General features: G+C 39.4%; 2 protein-coding genes across 5 annotated transcripts in view; one reads left to right on the top strand and one right to left on the bottom strand.

Annotated features, from left to right (window-relative positions):
* Positions 1-2,210, top strand: part of LOC124297845 (CUGBP Elav-like family member 2) — a 374,143-nt gene extending 371,933 nt beyond the window's left edge. The window contains exon 15 of the mRNA XM_046749175.1: positions 1,804-2,210. The gene's annotated coding sequence lies outside the window, so the exon portion shown is untranslated. The remainder of the gene's footprint in view (positions 1-1,803) is intronic.
* A 14,010-nt stretch (positions 2,211-16,220) lies between these two features.
* On the bottom strand, positions 16,221-20,835 carry LOC124297847 (elongation of very long chain fatty acids protein-like). 4 transcript variants are annotated; one of them, XM_046749188.1, is made up of 4 exons: positions 20,721-20,835; positions 20,570-20,648; positions 20,209-20,477; positions 16,221-16,966 (listed from the first exon to the last, which is right to left on the bottom strand). In XM_046749188.1, exons 2-4 carry the CDS (start codon positions 20,616-20,618, stop codon positions 16,409-16,411), a joined length of 876 nt encoding a protein of 291 aa, XP_046605144.1. In that variant the 5' UTR covers positions 20,619-20,648; positions 20,721-20,835; the 3' UTR covers positions 16,221-16,408. The 4 variants fall into 4 exon arrangements, with proteins under 4 accessions (XP_046605144.1, XP_046605143.1, XP_046605145.1 ...); XM_046749187.1 differs by having other exon boundaries at positions 20,736-20,835; XM_046749189.1 differs by lacking the exon at positions 20,570-20,648.
* Positions 20,836-21,315: the final 480 nt, after the last annotated feature.

Here is a 21,315-nt window from a genome sequence, read left to right as displayed (position 1 = left end):
TAGTACCACTCCTACCAGTCAATTTCCTTTTCAACATATGTTTTTGTCGCTGTGGTAATAAAATGTTATAAGTTTTCAAATACGAAAGTGGAAGAGGAAACTTGTGTCACCCTGCTGGCAATGAATGCAGCGATGCAGACGGTGCCTCGCCGGCAGATAGGCAACCGAAGTTACGTCTTACACGCAGTCAATATCACCGATGTAACTCCGGTTGCCTATCTGCCGGCGATGAGTCATTCGTATCGTTAATTTTCAAGAAATCCTCCCGGTATAGGTTCAATGATTATTATAACTGTTTGTATAACGTCAAACGCAAAGATTATATTATATAGAATATATAAGTTGCGTGAGAAATAGATGAAAGAAATTGCATAAGGGTTGAGTAAATTTAATGTAGGTAAAATATAGCGATGAATTATATTCAACGCCTCATCAGTCGTTTGCTTTTCTTAGTCTATACATTTTTTTCTACTTATTGTATAAGGTTCGTAAATTCAAAAACAGTCGACTGAATATCAAACTGCAAAATACAAGGTACTGAATATGACTATAAAAGAATTGAAACATTATTTTATGTATGTTTTGCCATCTATTATGTTGCAATGAATAATATTGAATAAGTTTCAAAGTAACTAAACATTCTCAAATCGTAATAATCTAACTAGAATGAAACTATTTCAGAATATCTGGACAATATTGAATTGGAATTAAAAGTAGCCGGAGTAAATTTTCAAACGATTACAATTAACTCCAGTGTTTCGTTTATGCATATAAATAAAATATTTTTAATTTCTTTGATGTAATTTTGATATTCGAATTTGACAGAGAAGAAGAAGACTTTGAGTGTATCATACTTGCGGCTGTATTTAATGACGGTATAACAAAGTAAAAAATGGCATAGATGAGAAAAGCAAACTTAGTCAAGTCGTAATAGGATTTCACCTGGACATAATTACGGGGTACGATTTTTTTTAGACTTAGGAGAGGGTGGTCGGTAGTGTAAATTTCGATTTTCGGAAAAATCTCCCCATTGCGTTTACCGCCATCTTGATTCAAAGGGGGATTTTTTGTTTGTCGAATAACTCGCTTATTTTCAACTTTAGAGTGAAATTGATAATAACCAAAGTTGTGCAAAATGTAATTCTCCATGAGTTTGGTACTCATCATTTTTACCCTAGTATGTATATTTGTAGAGTTAGGCTGCATATAGGAGTGAAAAGTTTTTTTTTTTTTTAAATTGTCTCGTATATTATCAAGTTCCAGGCAAAAATGGTAACAAATAATCAGATACGGAATTTTATTTCATTCAACTTTGAATCTTACCATTTTTACCTTATGATGATTTCCCTATGAGCTATTTTTACGATGAACTCAATAATACAGGAAATAACTTATAATAAAAAATGTCCACCCCTTGAATTAAATATATGTCTGAAAATAAAATTCTATACCTGATTATTCCTTACCATTTTTACGATGAACTTGATGATAAACGAAATGGTTAAAAAAAAACATTTCTTACCCGTATTTGTAGTCTAACTCTAGAAATATCGATCATAGCGTAAAAATTATAACCAACAAACTTGTGAGGATTTATATTCCCTCCAACTTCGATTGTTATTATTTTTATCCTAAGGTTAAAAGTAAGCAATTTATGTAAATAACAAAAATACTCCTTCAAATCAAGATGGCGGCAAACACAATGGGGGGAATTTTCCCGGAAGTCAAGACTCACACTACCAACCACCCCACTCTAATTGCGTGAAAAAAATGTTTTAAATCGCACCCCCTGAATATTTCCAGATGGACCGATTTTTAGACCTATCTCGACTGGACCAACTGAAACGAAGGTGACCTGCACCAAGTGCATGATTTTATATAGCGTAATATAATACCTGTATCAATAGGCAAACTGGAGAGACATGTATGTATAATTAATTATTGATATTAATATGCATTGAATATTAATATGTGATGATTTATATATAGGTGTATATGTATATATATACCTTTATATAGGTACGTATGTCTTCGGAGAAGCCATATTACATAGGAATCACCGTAGATTAAAAATTAACGATTTAGATTTTGTATATTGCGTGCAGCGGGAGTAATATAGACGTGTGATATAAAATGTGTGCGCAATGGCGCCTTAGTTAGGGCAGCAAGTTAATAAATCGTATTTTGAAAGTAAAACTTGATCGATATACCTTACCCTCACAATTATCCGCCTGCACCTCGTCACAAAGTCTCCGAAAAAAAATCCTCATGGTTATCCTAATGCTTGCTATTTATCTTTGGGAAAGCATACACAAATAATAGGAGAAGAAGAAGAAAAAGGAGAAGAACTGGAGACTACAACAAGGTGAGGACATTCCATTTTTTTCGATTCACTTTTAAACTAGTCCGAGAACTTGGCAATGATTGGAACATTCTTTGTTCGTGAATTCTATTGCAGGTAATAATTATACGTTGACATCGTCGGTGAAGATGTTCAAAACCCAATAAGTTATTTTTTTCGCAAATATGTCAATGCATTCGTCTAGGCGTAGACTGATAAATATAAAGACGGTTGTCCTAATGTGCTTTGGTGTGACAACCGAAAATCGTTGTACGCTTGCACCCCTTGAGATGCTGGCTACATTCACCCTCCGAGTAACACAGTCTTCGCAATAGTGAGCCCAAGCCAGTACTAAATCTGTGTGTACTTACCGACTTGTCGGCGATACAAGAAATTAATAATGAGAATAAATTTGTTCCGAAATTCGTAGCAAAACAGTGATTCAATCAAAGTATAGGTACCCGAGAGAAGAATGTACACATAGATCACAATTAATAATAGATCAGATGTAATAATGATGCAAAGACCAAAAAGTATACATGTATATGCGGTGCATGTACGATATTAGTATACGTATATGATCCATTTACGATTAATACGTGATGCATACTGTAAATTTTATAATTTTCCAGAACAAAAACTAGATTACCTACTATTGTAAGTCTATAATATGAAAATAGAAGAATTATTCATTTCGAAATGGGATTCCGTTCGACACGCGCTCAATGTATTCCACAACATTAACATTCATAATTATTCTAAGAACTTTTCATTTGCTCTCTCGATCTTGAATTTTCGTAGACATAGAATCGAAACGCTGTTTTAGCTAGTCGCGCGTGAAGTATCTACATTGCGTAGACAAGCAGAATTGACTTTCGGAAAGTGTTCGTATGGAACAAATTTCCGAGTAACTTTAATATATCAAGGATGCGCTAATTTTGAACGAGATGAAATTGATGCTTCGTATATGAGACAGTATTTAACGCTGCGTAGTGATTTAAAGACCTAGAAAGGTGATAGGGAGAGAAAGAACGACGCTTCTTGAAACTTCGAGTGTATTTTAACACACATTTGAAAGATACGAGCGAAATCTTTCATCATCCAACTGTCGCAGAACGGCAGCGTTATTAGCCGACCCGTTCACTGAAGAATATATCTTCAGTCAACGGCCGACCATCGAAGGGCCTGGCTGCTTGAGTCTGGAATCGGCAGGAGAGATGAAGTGTGTATTTCTTGTATGAAACGCGAAAACTAAAAGCATTATACATCATATCATATCATCATACATCGTACATCATACATCATCATACATAGTATTAGAGTTTAATACCAAAGTTTGGATGTCGGATGTTCAGAAAGTGACGTTACCGATCTGAAATCAGCTAGCCGAATTCCTCAGTCTCGAAACAACCGCGCAGTAGAGCGGACGTATGAGAGTCGCGCTCCGCAAATTTCGAGTACCGGGTTCTCAACCTCCCGGATCCCGCGTTTCGGGTCCGCTACGTATTTCGAGTACCGGGTTCTCAACCTCCCGGATCCCGCGCTTCGGGTCCGCTACGCGGTGAAACTCGACTTCCAGGATAAGCGCACCGTGGTTCCTGGTTCGTGTTTACAATAAATTATTTCAATTCGTTTTTCGCGCAAGCCCAAATTCGGTAGCTGTCAGTCCGCTAATAAAATTTCTCGACTTCCAGGATAAGCGCTCCGTGGTTCCTGGTTCGTGTTTACAATAAATTATTTCAATTCGTTTTTCGCGCAAGCCCAAATTCGGTAGCTGTCAGTCCGCTAATAAAATTTCTCGACTTCCAGGATAAGCGCTCCGTGGTTCCTGGTTCGTGTTTACAATAAATTATTTCAATTCGTTTTTCGCGCAAGCCCAAATTCGGTAGCTGTCAGTCCGCTAATAAAATTTCTCGACTTCCAGGATAAGCGCTCCGTGGTTCCTGGTTCGTGTTTACGATAAATTATTTCAATTCGTTTTTCGCGCAAGCCCAAATTCGGTAGCTGTCAGTCCGCTAATAAAATTTCTCGACTTCCAGGATAAGCGCTCCGTGGTTCCTGGTTCGTGTTTACAATAAATTATTTCAATTCGTTTTTCGCGCAAGCCCAAATTCGGTAGCTGTCAGTCCGCTAATAAAATTTCTCGACTTCCAGGATAAGCGCTCCGTGGTTCCTGGTTCGTGTTTACAATAAATTATTTCAATTCGTTTTTCGCGCAAGCCCAAATTCGGTAGCTGTCAGTCCGCTAATAAAATTTCTCGACTTCCAGGATAAGCGCTCCGTGGTTCCTGGTTCGTGTTTACAATAAATTATTTCAATTCGTTTTTCGCGCAAGCCCAAATTCGGTAGCTGTCAGTCCGCTAATAAAATTTCTCGACTTCCAGGATAAGCGCTCCGTGGTTCCTGGTTCGTGTTTACAATAAATTATTTCAATTCGTTTTTCGCGCAAGCCCAAATTCGGTAGCTGTCAGTCCGCTAATAAAATTTCTCGACTTCCAGGATAAGCGCTCCGTGGTTCCTGGCTCGTGTTTACAATAAATTATTTCAATTCGTTTTTCGCGCAACCCCAAATTCGGTAGCTGTCAGTCCGCTAATAAAATTTCTCGACTTCCAGGATAAGCGCTCCGTGGTTCCTGGTTCGTGTTTACAATAAATTATTTCAATTCGTTTTTCGCGCAAGCCCAAATTCGGTAGCTGTCAGTCCGCTAATAAAATTTCTCGACTTCCAGGATAAGCGCTCCGTGGTTCCTGGTTCGTGTTTACAATAAATTATTTCAATTCGTTTTTCGCGCAAGCCCAAATTCGGTAGCTGTCAGTCCGCTAATAAAATTTCTCGACTTCCAGGATAAGCGCTCCGTGGTTCCTGGTTCGTGTTCACAATAAATTATTTCAATTCGTTTTTCGCGCAAGCCCAAATTCGGTAGTTGTCAGTACACTAATAAAATTTCTATAACTTTATAATCTTCTCATAATCTTTCTGGTAGATTATATCGATAAAAAAATTATATTAAACCTTACACATTATTTTTGATTTGTTCTCATGCTGAAAATATTTATTACTATTCAAGGTATAACCTGAGGTGGTTGAAGGTGGTCGGCGGTGGACGAGGAGGAGGACGAGGAGGACGAGGATTTGTGCTGGGTGAGTAAAACACTTTTATAATATTTGATGGCAATTGTAATTATATTTCATCTGAAATATTACAAACTTGTCAGGCTTACACCAAATTATTTCAATTCATTTTTCGTGCAAGCACATATTCAGTAGCTATGAATAATCTTGTACAATTCATTATATTATTAATTAATTGATTATTTACATTAATCCTCACACAATATTTTTGATGTGTTCCTATATTAAAAATATTCATTACTATTCCAGCTATTACCCGAGGTGGTCAGAGGTGGACGAGGAGGAGGACGAGCTGGACGAGGAGGAGGACCAGGTGGACGAGGAGGAGGACGAGGTGGCCGAGGAGGAGGCGGGGTGGGTCGTGGGAGAGGACCTCCCCTCTCCTCAGAGGAGGGGAGGGGGAGGGGCAGGGAAGGGAGAGAGGTGGGCGGGGATGGGGAAGGGACGGGAAGGGAAGGGGCGGGGAGGGGCAGGGAGGAAAGGGGGGGGGGGGGGGGGGGGGGGGGCGGCGGGGAGGGTGGGTGGGAGGGAGGGAGGGAGGGAGGGAGGGCGGGAGGGTGGGCGGGAGGGAGGGACGGAGGGCGGGTGCGGGAAGGGGGGGGGGGGGTGTACTGCTCTATTAGCTCTAACGGGCTCGCATGAACATCCGTCCTCCACTCTCTCTCTCCCTCCCGCCCTCCCGCCCTCCTTCCCTCCCTCCCGGCCCGTCCCCGCCACCCTCCCCTTTCCTCCCTTCCCCTCCCCGCCCCTTCCCTTCCCTTCCCTTCCCGTCCCTTCCCCATCCCCGCCCACCTCTCCCCCTTCCCTGCCCCTCCCCCTCCCCTCCTCTGAGGAGAGGAGAGGTCCTCTCCCACGACCCACCCCGCCTCCTCCTCGGCCACCTCGTCCTCCTCCTCGTCCACCTGGTCCTCCTCCTCGTCCAGCTCGTCCTCCTCCTCGTCCACCTCTGACCACCTCGGGTAATAGCTGGAATAGTAATGAATATTTTTAGTATAGGAACACATCAAAAATATTGTGTAAGGATTAATGTAATTAATCAATTAATTAATAATGTAATGAATTGTACAAGATTATTCATAGCCACTGAATATGTGCTTGCACGAAAAATGAATTGAAATAATTTATTGTAAACATGACAAGTATGTAATATTTCAGATGAAATATAATTACAATTGCCATCAAATATTATAAAAGTGTTTTACTCACCCAGCACAAATCCTCGTCCTCCTCGTCCTCCTCCTCGTCCACCGCCGACCACCTTCAACCACCTCAGGTTATACCTTGAATAGTAATAAATATTTTCAGCATGAGAACAAATCAAAAATAATGTGTAAGGTTTAATATAATTTTTTTATCGATATAATCTACCAGAAAGATTATGAGAAGATTATAAAGTTATAGAAATTTTATTAGTGTACTGACAACTACCGAATTTGGGCTTGCGCGAAAAACGAATTGAAATAATTTATTGTAAACACGAACCAGGAACCACGGAGCGCTTATCCTGGAAATCGAGAAATTTTATTAGCGGACTGACAGCTACCGAATTTGGGCTTGCGCGAAAAACGAATTGAAATAATTTATCGTAAACACGAACCAGGAACCACGGAGCGCTTATCCTGGAAGTCGAGAAATTTTATTAGCGGACTGACAGCTACCGAATTTGGGCTTGCGCGAAAAACGAATTGAAATAATTTATTGTAAACACGAACCAGGAACCACGGAGCGCTTATCCTGGAAGTCGAGAAATTTTATTAGCGGACTGACAGCTACCGAATTTGGGCTTGCGCGAAAAACGAATTGAAATAATTTATCGTAAACACGAACCAGGAACCACGGAGCGCTTATCCTGGAAGTCGAGAAATTTTATTAGCGGACTGACAGCTACCGAATTTGGGCTTGCGCGAAAAACGAATTGAAATAATTTATTGTAAACACGAACCAGGAACCACGGAGCGCTTATCCTGGAAGTCGAGAAATTTTATTAGCGGACTGACAGCTACCGAATTTGGGCTTGCGCGAAAAACGAATTGAAATAATTTATTGTAAACACGAACCAGGAACCACGGAGCGCTTATCCTGGAAATCGAGAAATTTTATTAGCGGACTGACAGCTACCGAATTTGGGGTTGCGCGAAAAACGAATTGAAATAATTCATTGTGAACACGAACCAGGAACCACGGAGCGCTTATCCTGGAAGTCGAGAAATTTTATTAGCGGACTGACAGCCACCGAATTTGGGCTTGCGCGAAAAACGAATTGAAATAATTTATTGTAAACACGAACCAGGAACCACGGAGCGCTTATCCTGGAAGTCGAGAAATTTTATTAGCGGACTGACAGCTACCGAATTTGGGCTTGCGCGAAAAACGAATTGAAATAATTTATTGTAAACACGAACCAGGAACCACGGAGCGCTTATCCTGGAAGTCGAGAAATTTTATTAGCGGACTGACAGCTACCGAATTTGGGCTCGCGCGAAAAACGAATTGAAATAATTTATTGTAAACACGAACCAGGAACCACGGAGCGCTCATCCTGGAAGTCGAGAAATTTTATTAGCGGACTGACAGCTACCGAATTTGGGGTTGCGCGAAAAACGAATTGAAATAATTTATTGTAAACACGAACCAGGAACCACGGAGCGCTTATCCTGGAAGTCGAGAAATTTTATTAGCGGACTGACAGCTACCGAATTTGGGCTTGCGCGAAAAACGAATTGAAATAATTTATTGTAAACACGAACCAGGAACCACGGAGCGTTTATCCTGGAAGTCGAGAAATTTTATTAGCGGACTGACAGCTACCGAATTTGGGCTTGCGCGAAAAACGAATTGAAATAATTTATTGTAAACACGAACCAGGAACCACGGAGCGCTTATCCTGGAAGTCGAGAAATTTTATTAGCGGACTGACAGCTACCGAATTTGGGCTTGCGCGAAAAACGAATTGAAATAATTTATTGTAAACACGAACCAGGAACCACGGAGCGCTTATCCTGGAAGTCGAGAAATTTTATTAGCGGACTGACAGCTACCGAATTTGGGCTTGCGCGAAAAACGAATTGAAATAATTTATTGTAAACACGAACCAGGAACCACGGAGCGCTTATCCTGGAAGTCGAGAAATTTTATTAGCGGACTGACAGCTACCGAATTTGGGCTTGCGCGAAAAACGAATTGAAATAATTTATCGTAAACACGAACCAGGAACCACGGAGCGCTTATCCTGGAAATCGAGAAATTTTATTAGCGGACTGACAGCTACCGAATTTGGGCTTGCGCGAAAAACGAATTGAAATAATTTATTGTAAACACGAACCAGGAACCACGGAGCGCTCATCCTGGAAGTCGAGAAATTTTATTAGCGGACTGACAGCTACCGAATTTGGGGTTGCGCGAAAAACGAATTGAAATAATTTATTGTAAACACGAACCAGGAACCACGGAGCGCTTATCCTGGAAATCGAGAAATTTTATTAGCGGACTGACAGCTACCGAATTTGGGGTTGCGCGAAAAACGAATTGAAATAATTCATTGTAAACACGAACCAGGAACCACGGAGCGCTTATCCTGGAAGTCGAGAAATTTTATTAGCGGACTGACAGCTACCGAATTTGGGCTTGCGCGAAAAACGAATTGAAATAATTTATTGTAAACACGAACCAGGAACCACGGAGCGCTTATCCTGGAAGTCGAGAAATTTTATTAGCGGACTGACAGCTACCGAATTTGGGCTTGCGCGAAAAACGAATTGAAATAATTTATTGTAAACACGAACCAGGAACCACGGTGCGCTTATCCTGGAAGTCGAGTTTCACCGCGTAGCGGACCCGAAGCGCGGGATCCGGGAGGTTGAGAACCCGGTACTCGAAATACGTAGCGGACCCGAAACGCGGGATCCGGGAGGTTGAGAACCCGGTACTCGAAATTTGCGGAGCGCGACTCTCATACGTCCGCTCTACTGCGCGGTTGTTTCGAGACTGAGGAATTCGGCTAGCTGATTTCAGATCGGTAACGTCACTTTCTGAACATCCGACATCCAAACTTTGGTATTAAACTCTAATACTATGTATGATGATGTATGATGTACGATGTATGATGATATGATATGATGTATAATGCTTTTAGTTTTCGCGTTTCATACAAGAAATACACACTTCATCTCTCCTGCCGATTCCAGACTCAAGCAGCCAGGCCCTTCGATGGTCGGCCGTTGACTGAAGATATATTCTTCAGTGAACGGGTCGGCTAATAACGCTGCCGTTCTGCGACAGTTGGATGATGAAAGATTTCGCTCGTATCTTTCAAATGTGTGTTAAAATACACTCGAAGTTTCAAGAAGCGTCGTTCTTTCTCTCCCTATCACCTTTCTAGGTCTTTAAATCACTACGCAGCGTTAAATACTGTCTCATATACGAAGCATCAATTTCATCTCGTTCAAAATTAGCGCATCCTTGATATATTAAAGTTACTCGGAAATTTGTTCCATACGAACACTTTCCGAAAGTCAATTCTGCTTGTCTACGCAATGTAGATACTTCACGCGCGACTAGCTAAAACAGCGTTTCGATTCTATGTCTACGAAAATTCAAGATCGAGAGAGCAAATGAAAAGTTCTTAGAATAATTATGAATGTTAATGTTGTGGAATACATTGAGCGCGTGTCGAACGGAATCCCATTTCGAAATGAATAATTCTTCTATTTTCATATTATAGACTTACAATAGTAGGTAATCTAGTTTTTGTTCTGGAAAATTATAAAATTTACAGTATGCATCACGTATTAATCGTAAATGGATCATATACGTATACTAATATCGTACATGCACCGCATATACATGTATACTTTTTGGTCTTTGCATCATTATTACATCTGATCTATTATTAATTATGATCTATGTGTACATTCTTCTCTCGGGTACCTATACTTTGATTGAATCACTGTTTTGCTACGAATTTCGGAACAAATTTATTCTCATTATTAATTTCTTGTATCGCCGACGAGTCGGTAAGTACACACAGATTTAGTACTGGCTTGGGCTCACTATTGCGAAGACTGTGTTACTCGGAAGGTGAATGCAACCAGCATTATGTCGAAATCGGTAACTGATGTTTTGCAACAAGTTCTCAACGTTACCTTCGGAACATCTCAGGGAGCACAACCGCACGACGATTTTCTGTTGTCACACTAATGACCATTTGCATTAGGTGCAATTGTGTTTATATTCTTCAGTCAACGTAGGAGGTATTTGGAGGTGGTTGGCGGCGGTCGGAGGAGGTCGAGGCGGACGAGGACGACGAGGACGACGCTGGCGGGGTGGCAGGCGGAGGAGGAAGAGGCGGACGAGGTGGACGAGGACGACGAAGGTGGTCGGAGGTGATCGGAGGTGGTTGGAGGTGTTCGGAAATGGTAGGAGGTAGTCGCATCTGGTAGGGGGTGGTTGGTGGTGATAAGAGGTAACAGGGGGTGGTAGGAGGCGGATGCCGATGGTAAGATGTGTTTGGAGTCGGTAGGAGATGGTAGGAGGTGATCGAGGTGATCGCGGCGGATGACGAGGGGGTGGAGAAGTAGTAGGAGAAGGGGGACGAGATGGACGTGGCGGACGACGGTTTGAGGAGGTGGGAGGAGGTGGTTGACGGTGGTTGGCGGTGCTCGGAGTTTGTTGCGGTGGTTGGCGGTGGACGCGGTTACGCGTCTTCTCTCGGAGATGATCGAGCTGATCGAAATTTCTAAGTCGCAGTCGACAAGTAGGCATACGTACTCACTTTCTACCGACTCAATCGCAAGCTTTCATACCGACACTTCTTTGGCTGCTACGAATATCGGTGCAAGCCCGTTAGGTAGAGTCGATAGAGAAGAACCCTCTTACGGTCCCAGGCCCACCTGGGTCCACTGTCCGCCGAAGACGGGTCACAAAAATTCACCCAAGGGTATCTGTCTTCATGTTCTTCAGTCAACGGTCTGGGATACTGAAACCTTTACCCTAAAAAATGTAACAGTTCAAATAGCGCGCCTACTACGTAAATCAAATAAAAAAGTAGTCGTGTATTGTGCGTGAACGAATGAGTTTCATCGGTTAGCATTCTACGAGAAAACGCCGAAGAATCAACATCGAATTGATACCTTGTAGTCCACGTTTCAATTTATTCTTTTACCTGTCAATATATTCAATTTTACGTAATACGTTCCTTTTGTAACAAACAAAGTCTAGTCACATTTTTTTCTAAGACTACGAGTCAACACATAATAATTTTAACAAGTTTATAAGAATGAAAAGTGAAAGGTCATTAACGAAAACGAGATCTGTGTAACGATAACGGTGGAACTGCCTTGGGCAACAATGGAGAAAAGTAATAGCTAATTAAGACACACAAAAAACATCGTTATTGTTTGAAAAGAAGACTGGTCACCAAAGAATTATCAGAAAACATCATTTGACAATTGGCATTATATATACAAAAGGCATATTTTAATCTTGAATGATTAATTGAAACAAGTTAATATTTACAATTTTATATAAAATCGAGAACATGGAGTATATCGAGTCCATGAATCGTAAGGTGAAATTGTCGAAAGGTCTGCATCTGATAAATATACTCTTTATTGTTTTGAATCGTTGATTTCACTGTGTATCATCGGCGTATACATGTGTGTTCCTTCTTTATCAATAGGTGAAAATATTCGATTTTATGTTTATCTTGAATGTTTTATTTGTGTTCATGTCAATTCTGTTAATAGTATAAAATATAAATATGTCTATATCCTGGTGACCGATAAATGCAATGTAATCTAGTATAATGTTTAATCTACACCCTTGTAACTACATTTTCAATGTCTCCAATAGTTACACCCTATATAATGTCAGGGTAAGCCAACAAAATTTCGTAGTTTAGGTTCGATAATGCGGTACTCTTTTAATATAAAATTCACTATGGCAAAAGAAGCACAACTTTCCGTGACCACAAAAAAGCTTCCTTTCACCGTCAAGAACTAAATCTTTCTCCAAAAAATCAAAACACCGTGGTCTGTGGTTGGTTTGTTTAGTTTCCCGATTTTTTCACACATATGAAAACTCAACATCTAAAAATTACGAATGGGATTTATGATATCTTCATTCATTCGAAAAATACAATTTGTGAAATAGTCAAAAAAATTTTTCTCTTTTGCACCGACATCGCGACATAGAGGGTTCTTTGCAATCGTAAATGAAGTCGAAAAAAAATGATGAACTCTACAGGACTGGTATTTCCCATAGCTAGAAGGCATCCCCAAGCCTTCGCGTCAACAGAGATTGATACTCTAAACGTTTAAATTTTGATATAGTCTGTGTCATGGTTTATGCAAAGAAAATGAAAACTGCAGCGAAAATTTCACAAGAACTTTGACACGTACAGGGTTGAGGAAATCAGTAGTTGGGAATCAATACTTTTTTTGTAATATTATCACGAGATGGTCAAATATTGAATATCCATCGAATTTATGCATTTTTAAGTTACCACGATTCTTCTCAAAATGTAACAAAACAATCTCTGAATTGTTAACAAGACCTCAAATGATGATTTGTCGCCCCAAATCGGTTCCAAACAATGGAGAACCTGGTGCATTCAACTTTTGTCTGTCTGTAAGAGTTTAGTCAGCGTTCGCATGAGTGTGTGATCCCGTTCCAACTTTGCTTAGAATATCGGTATACCTCTGAAACTGTTGATCCGATCATAACAGAATACATCCTCAAACCTACCCGCATGTTGTGGCTATTCTTTGAAAAAAAAAGAATCAGAATCAAAATCGGCTGAGTAGTTCTGGAGCTATAAATGAACATGCGAACATAAAGAGAAAGATACATTGAGTTTCATACAGAGCGAATTGCTACCGACAGAATGGCTCGTCGTCTGCTATAGTTTAATGCGCAGACCGGGACAATCTCTTGAAACTATACATACAATGCGCATGCGCCAAATAATTCAATCTCATTGGTCGATGAAATCGCCCCGCGGCGATGTTTTCGAATAAAGCCAATTTTCAAAGAGCATTAGCATCAACTTTCCGAGTCACTATCTCGACTGTTTGAGATTCTAACCTTAAAAATTCGTATGAACTACATCGACGCCAGAAACAGGGTTTGACAGCTGAAACTTGGAGTGGCCAGCCTGCCCGTGCAGCCGATAAAACTCGCGCATGCGCATTATATGTATAGTTTCAAGAGATTGTCCCGGTATGCTACAATCCGAGAGCAGTTGTTTGCAAAACTGCCCCCGTTGAAGCCAATTTTTGGGGCGGCAAGGTTAAATTTTTTTTCAAACATTATTAAGGGGAGGGGGGAGGGTAAGGGTTTGCACTTTCGAAAAATCGAATTTTTTTTTGTCCTATCTTATTGTTAAACATTTCAAGAATATATTCCCAAAATTTTAAGTCGATCTGAGCAAAACTCTTGAAGTTATTTTCTAGTTAGTCTCCTGCCCTTTAACACTATAGCTCTGACAGCAGGTATACAACTTATTCATTCCTATCGTTCTGGTCCATTATCCTGTTTCGAGAATATTTTATTTAGTAAAGACAGGTAAGTAAAGCCATAAAGACATATTTTATATTTGTATGTATACTATACACTGTACAATATTTTTAAACGAGAGACGAGCGTCAGTTTGTCGTTGCACGTTCGATCGTGCGATTTGTGATTTTTTCTCAAAACTACTTTTTCAAAGTCCGCGTTCACTGCCATTTAGAAACTACTTGACCGATTCATTTCAAACTTGGTACACATTTTCTACATATAAAATACCTCCCACCAACGTTTAGTTAAAATTGTTTTTTTTTTCACATTAAGGGGGTTTCCCACCCACAAAATGGCGGAATTTTTCGTGGAAAATAGCAGTTTACACTTTAGATGGCCACCAAAAATTTTTTATGAAAAAAAAAATAATCATAGAACGTTGGGGGGAGGATCTGATGACACTTTGACTAAATTTTAATGGTTTTTGATTTCAGATAATTTCCGACCGAGATATAGTGAAGACCGCAAATTGTTTTTTTTTTTCTAAGACGTTCTGGGGCAAGCTCTGTCACCGGCTTGTTTTTCAATATTTCCTCATGAAAAAATTACAGAATATTGTTACAAGTATACTTCATAATGTACAAAAGGTTTGAATAGATTTGCTCAATCCATACTTTTAAAAGAAATTCACAAATAAGGGTTTTTTTTTACACTGGAACCCTTACCCCCCCTTAAGGGCCACTTTCAAATGTCCTTGCATAATATGCGCAAGACCAGAAACAAAGTGTGTTGGTCAGCACGACCAAACAAAATACGGAACTGGTGTAAACAATATTAGTTATTCACATTTTGTTAATCTGATGAATAGTTCACTCATAAAAAGTACATTTCAAATATAACATGAACCGAAATTATTTGAAATAAGGACATGAAAAATACTCGGTTCAAAGAATACTCTTCATCTAGTTTTATTGGAAATCGACCAGACAAATCATCCACCACATGCATCACATAATCAAATTTCAGTTTCTTTAATTTCTCTGACCTTCATATCCAAGAATCACCTTTCTATTAGTAAATCATCCGTTGCACTTTTGATACATCCGTTTCACATGAAAACTTACAATTAGTGAAGATAGCTTACCTATCAGTGCCAAAATACAGAGTGAATTGCTCATGACAGAATGGTCCGTCGTCTGTTGCAATTTAATGCTATGAGAATCCACCCCTTCGAATCACTTTAAGACTACACAGTTGCCAACTCATACGAAGCGTATAAGCGGATGACTTTTCAGTAACCAACTTATTGGTAGCACGATCAGTTACCGAGTCATATGGACGAGCCTCTCGTCGGTGTCTTTAACTCAGTTCCAATTTAACGATTCGCTTGGAGCCTACGGCATATATTATTGAGAACTCTAGTGCTCGGATAGGCTATCTGGTGGTGATATTCAACATCTGATCGAGTAGATTGAATCGCATCAGCTGACGCGGACTATGTACTTGTTTATGTACAAATTTACAAGCTTCTTATAATAAAAGTTTCATTTTATATTTTAAAATTACAAAAACAAAATGTATTCTTATAAAAATACACTTGTCTACATTTGTTTATGTACAGCGTGACCAACTCACTGTAGTCCGTATTTTCACCGCTAGGTGCAATTTTTTAAGCCACGCCTCGGCTAGAGACCCCAATCTCGAATTATACTACAATATATCATTAACGCTATCCAAGTTACCACGACAGTCATTCCTTGAACAGTAAAGTAAGGCAATACCTGTACTTCCATGGTGAGGCTTCTCTTGTCTTCAACATTTCTTCTAACAATGCATCTGCGTATATAATCAATAAACACTTGATCGAAACTACCATCCATTTGGTTATCAAAGAGTGGTGGCTACTCTCTTGGGAACTGGCGATCTTATCGGACCCCAGGTTTCAATTTCTTACGTAACAATGCGTATGGGCTACAATTTGAGAGCAGTTGTAACACAACTGCTAGCGACAACTGCCAACATTTTTGAGGTTATATTCGTGACGCTTGATCATCCTAGCTAACTGCTCTCAGATTGCAGCGCATGCGCATCAAATTGTAGCAGACGACTGACTATTCTATCGTGAGCAATTCATTCTGTATATATATAGGCTTAATAAATAGATATTTGATTCTGAATTCCAGCGCATAATGAAAAATACGTAATTCCCTATTTTACGGACCACATTGCAGTAATAATTTGATGAAGGTATTAAAACCATGAACATTGTAACTTTATTAATTTAACATAGAACAGGTATAGACAGTATAAAACAACTTCATGTTACCGTGGCATCGATTTAGGATATTCGATTACAACACCATAGCCCAATTTGATATGAGGATTCCTTAAGTTACGACCCTCAACCATCCGTACTTTCAATTGATATAGCATGCAACTTAATCACACTGTCCAGGGATACTTTGAAGTTTAAAATCTTTTTTATTAGATTTCAGATTGGTGGAATTATTTTTTGAGACACCTACGCACGCCACGTTATTAACGTTACTTTTATGGTAATTTTGGACATAAAAGGATGCGAGCATGTACGTAAAAGTAGTGCTGATCACTATTGTGGTCAGAGCTGTTGACTTTGAAACGGTACAGTCGATGAAGAACACTTGTATACTGTGTAAATCTGCAATAACAAATCGTACGATTTGTAGTGCAGTCAGATACTTTTTCCACACCAGGTACTTCTGTACTTTCGGCCCAATTGCAGCGAGTAAGTAATAGCTGTATACAAATGTCTGAACAAAACAGTTCAATAGTCCGATAAACGTTGAATGACCACCAGCCATGTAACGGACTCCAATCCATGAATAAGTCACCGCTGTAAAGTGGTAACAAACATGAAATAAAGATAATTGACGTTCCTTCTTGCGGAGTACGACGAATACCGTATCTAAAAGTTGAATGATCTTGCAAATGAAGTACAGGTGTACGCTTCTCGCGATCTGTAAATTATTAAAACGGTTTAAGTTCGTAAGCCCACGTTACCACGCAATATTTGGCGAATATTACTGCAATATTTCTATCCTTTTACTATAGCAGCAAATTTACAGGCATATTACAGTTTCACGTGTTCACTCAAAATATACAGCGAAAAAATTGCACAATGTGTCTTACAAATTTTAACCTTGCCAAGTGACGTTGTTACAATTTTACTGCAAGATTTGATGATGTATAAACACTTATTTCATTTGTCTCATCAAAATACATTTGAAATCAATTGGATTATATGTGAATTGAACTAAATATAGCAGCAAAACTGAACGTCTGAAGCAAAAAATCATCGTGATTACACATAATCAATCAATCTAAGGTTTGTGAAGCAACCAAGATCACACACAGTACAAAATATTGAATCAACATTACAACAACATTGCTATATCGCAGTTACGGTTACCATCCAGACACATTGTAGCAATATTACAATTAACAGCTTCTGTATGAAACATTGCAGATGGATTGTTGCAATATTGCAATTTATTCAACTTACACGTCATAATTGCAGTAAGATTGCATCAACACAAAGCTGATATATGTATATCGTATGCTTTATGAAAATTAATGTTTCAATTACGTGTATATAGTTGATATGATGGTATTCGAAAGTAGGGGGGCTGGGTGATCCGAGACGAGGTGAATTAATTTTTTGGTCGGTTTCAAAACGTTCGGTACGTCTGATAAAAATCCAATGGAATCATCAAAATAAAGTCACGCAGTAATTTTATTACCTTTCCAAAATATTTCTTAAACCCCTCAAAAAAAGATGCTCTATTCTATTGATAATTATTTTGACACGTATTAAAAGACATTATTGATTAAAAAGAAATTACAAATGCCAATTTTCTCGCTGGAAGGGTTTTGAAATTACCGCCATTAGCACTTTCTGTCTGCCTTCAACTCACGCGTAGCATACTTGTTGTGTTTTTTGACGATCCTCGACGTTACCGCAGCTACATTCATCTACACCAGGCCCCTGACACTGGTGGTATAACGTGTCCCCGTTAGTATATCCCGCCACTACGCGGCGCTAGTAGTCACCTGCTCACAATGCACGGTCCCTATTGGTTGTATGGAGGTTAAGAACAACGCAGAGAGCAGATTTTCGGAGAGTGAGGAGCGTAGGGGGTAAAGTATATGACTACTAGCGCCACGTTTGGCGGGGACAACAACGGGACGTCCTGCTATAAGAGAATCTAGTCCAGTGCCAGAGACTTGATCGACACCCAACAATTTGCAGCATTGGGATGACGACCGTAATCACCTACGCCAGTGGATGTCTTTGTCTCAGTGATGTGAAAGGACCTTTATATAATTTATAAAAAAAGGAGCTCCGTGTTAAAAACGGAACGTAGGAGATTGTTTTCTTTTCTGATCAAAAAAGTTCCTGTTCTCTACCTACCTCTAATCTAAGCTGACGCGGGATTTGACTCTGGTGCAGCGGACTTGCAGACGCAGGCTTGACAGTTTGTCGTCCATAGTTTCCCACAGACACGGGCTATGACGCCGTGCTATGTTTTGACCAGATTCAGACTTGTCGTTGTACCCTAAGCTATTTTTTCAGAGGCTGAGTTTTTCCTTCTAGCCGTATTCCCTCCTCTAATAATGGATTTTACTCCATGTAGATTTTCTGTTCCTATGATTTTACTCCGTTGCTGTTCCCTCTCTACTTGAATGATTTTACTTATCTTTGACAAGTTGTTACCTGAGTAAGAAAGCAAGTTTTGATACACCGTAATATTTAATCAACCAAATCAATTCAAAGAAATACAATCTTTTGGTATCAAGAATATCGCATGCTCATGCAAGAACGAAAAAAGAAAAGGTAAAATAAAATAAAGAACAAATTACGCAATTGAGTATTTGAATGAAATTTTTTTATTTCATATTCTTGTAGATTGGAAAAAAATATTTTGGACTTATTTTTTATTTTTTCGATTGAATTAAAATTGCCAATAATATAACAGATTGAAAACTATAACATTTTGACGTCACCCATGTTAAGATATATCTATATATTTTAAAATCAGTGAAATTCAATCACCCATAACATGAAAAATTATCATTTTTAACGAAAAACAAAAAATATGTCCTCATTATTTTGGCTTGCACTGCATTATGCACCGCTAAAAATGGAAAAAAAAAATTTCATTCAAATACTCAATTCATAGGTTACGCTCCTGAGTTTTACAAAGTTAAATTTGTTTATAGTTCTACTTCAGCTAGACTCTAAATATTTCGATTTCCTTCAGTAGCTGAAAGCACCGCTATGCGTCTATCCCTATATCCCATAATTCTACTCTATCTGCCAAGGCGCTTGGCTTACGAATTTTTCTATCTTTAAAATTTAACTCTAAATTCGATCGTAGCCTTCCGATGCGTTCTACGCCGTGACAATAACCGATGAGTCACTTTCATAATTACCATGCTTTTAACCTTTAGAAACATCAGTGTGTGGTCTTTGATTTGCGTTAAATCAGTATTAATTGTTTGAATTTTATCAATGCGTCGTCGCCTTGTGCGATATCTACCGATTGAGAGGTTATGTCGAATAATGTCTACTTTCTGCCTCAGTGGTGAAATTCAATGTAAGATAAGACATGATTTTCATGTTTGCAGGTATGATCACACTCCAAATAGCGATCTCTATAAATAGTCATTGAAGGTTAGTAGCAAACCACACAGGGACGACAATCTTTGGAGAGCGCGTTTGCGAAACTGCAGCAACGGTAAAAGGGTGCGTCTCAATTTATCCAATCACACGAACGGTGTAAAAACCTGAGTTTGTGGGAAGGCAGGGACAACAACCCCTCAATCCTGCGTCTGTAAAGTTCACTGCAACGGAGTAAAATCCGACGCCTGCCAAAGAAATAGATAGTCAAACCACAGGGATCTTTAATTAGGAAAAGATTAACCATCCACCTTCCTTTTTCGAGCACGAAACTTTTTTACTTAATTATTTCAAGGTTCATTAAACATCATAAAGACAAAGACTCCCACCCGCGTTGGTAATTACGAGCATTCCGCTCTCGAAAATCTTACGAGCGTTAAAATACATAACCTCCGCAAACCGCGTCTTACAACTGAAGCTCGCTCATGAGCAGTTAATCGCTGAAATTCAGCCTGTCAACTTTCACCAACATTTCCTTTCCATACATGAAAACAATCTTAATCTACAAATTGAACTCACCCGAATATCCGATGGGCTTTCCGAATAAACGAATGGTTGACACGAGTAGCTGTAATTGTAAAGCCAGCCTGCCATTAAGCCCTCTCGGGTTATATAAATGTTGAAAAAGACTTGAATCAAGTTGTGCACAATCATAGTTTTGCGCAACGTGTAGGGTGGCTTGTCTCTCATGAATCTTCGGCCTGAAGTGCAGATATACAGGTACATCGCCAGTATAATTATCACAGGCCCTGGTCCCGACATTAAAAACCACTCGGCAGTTCTCGGGTCTGGGGAAAAAGTTAATCCAAAGTTCAGTTGAGTGGCCTAGTAATTTAAACCAAGTAGCGTGGGCAATTTTATAAAATACTCATGAACGAACCATAATTATGGTACGATGGGTAAAACCATCCGAGAAGGCGATTTAACATTTTTGTTAATAATACGGGAAGCGTGTTTAGCTGAAAAGCATAAATTATACCGAATTATTAGTAAGCTGAAGTGAAATGGTGGCGAAATATGCGAATACATACAAACTGATTCAATACCTGCTATGCGGAATGTATTTTCAGTGAGTTTTTGGAAAACTTGCTATTCAGGCATTTGCCCGCAGTACATCAGCAGAAATTGAGATTGTAACTAACGAGACTGAAACTTCACTTGTAGTATCATGAACAGCAAGTAACAATTGCATATTCAATTTATGTGTACAACTGCATTGTTCATGCCTCGTGTACAGGTTGTTTCCGAGTAAACACCACAGTATGTTGGATTGTCTGACACTGAGGGAAACAAACATCGGTACGAGTTATCGATAGGTAGCGCGTTCAAAGTCCTCGCGAATAAGTTGGAATTGCCCGTCTTGCCTTGGCAGAGTTGTATGGATGTGGCCAAACAGTTTTTCGTTGTTTATAACCTACGTTGAAACATTCAGTGATCGCGTCCCGGAGTTACTTTGAAGTGATTAAATGACTCGATAGTTTTTACTGATATTTGTTCCCTGAGTGGTAGGCAACCCTACATACTGTGGCATTTAGTCGGAAACATCCTGTATAACTACCAAGTTTATCGAGTCGGAATAGAATTAGAAATTTTAGTACTCGTACGGTTCATTGAAGCATTATTTTT

This window comes from Neodiprion virginianus, chromosome 2 (genome assembly GCF_021901495.1).
Source record: "Neodiprion virginianus isolate iyNeoVirg1 chromosome 2, iyNeoVirg1.1, whole genome shotgun sequence".
In the NCBI taxonomy this organism is placed as follows: Eukaryota; Metazoa; Arthropoda; class Insecta; order Hymenoptera; family Diprionidae; genus Neodiprion; species Neodiprion virginianus.
The sequence above is the reverse complement of the archived record's forward strand: the minus strand, read 5'-3'. Positions and strand labels throughout refer to the sequence as shown.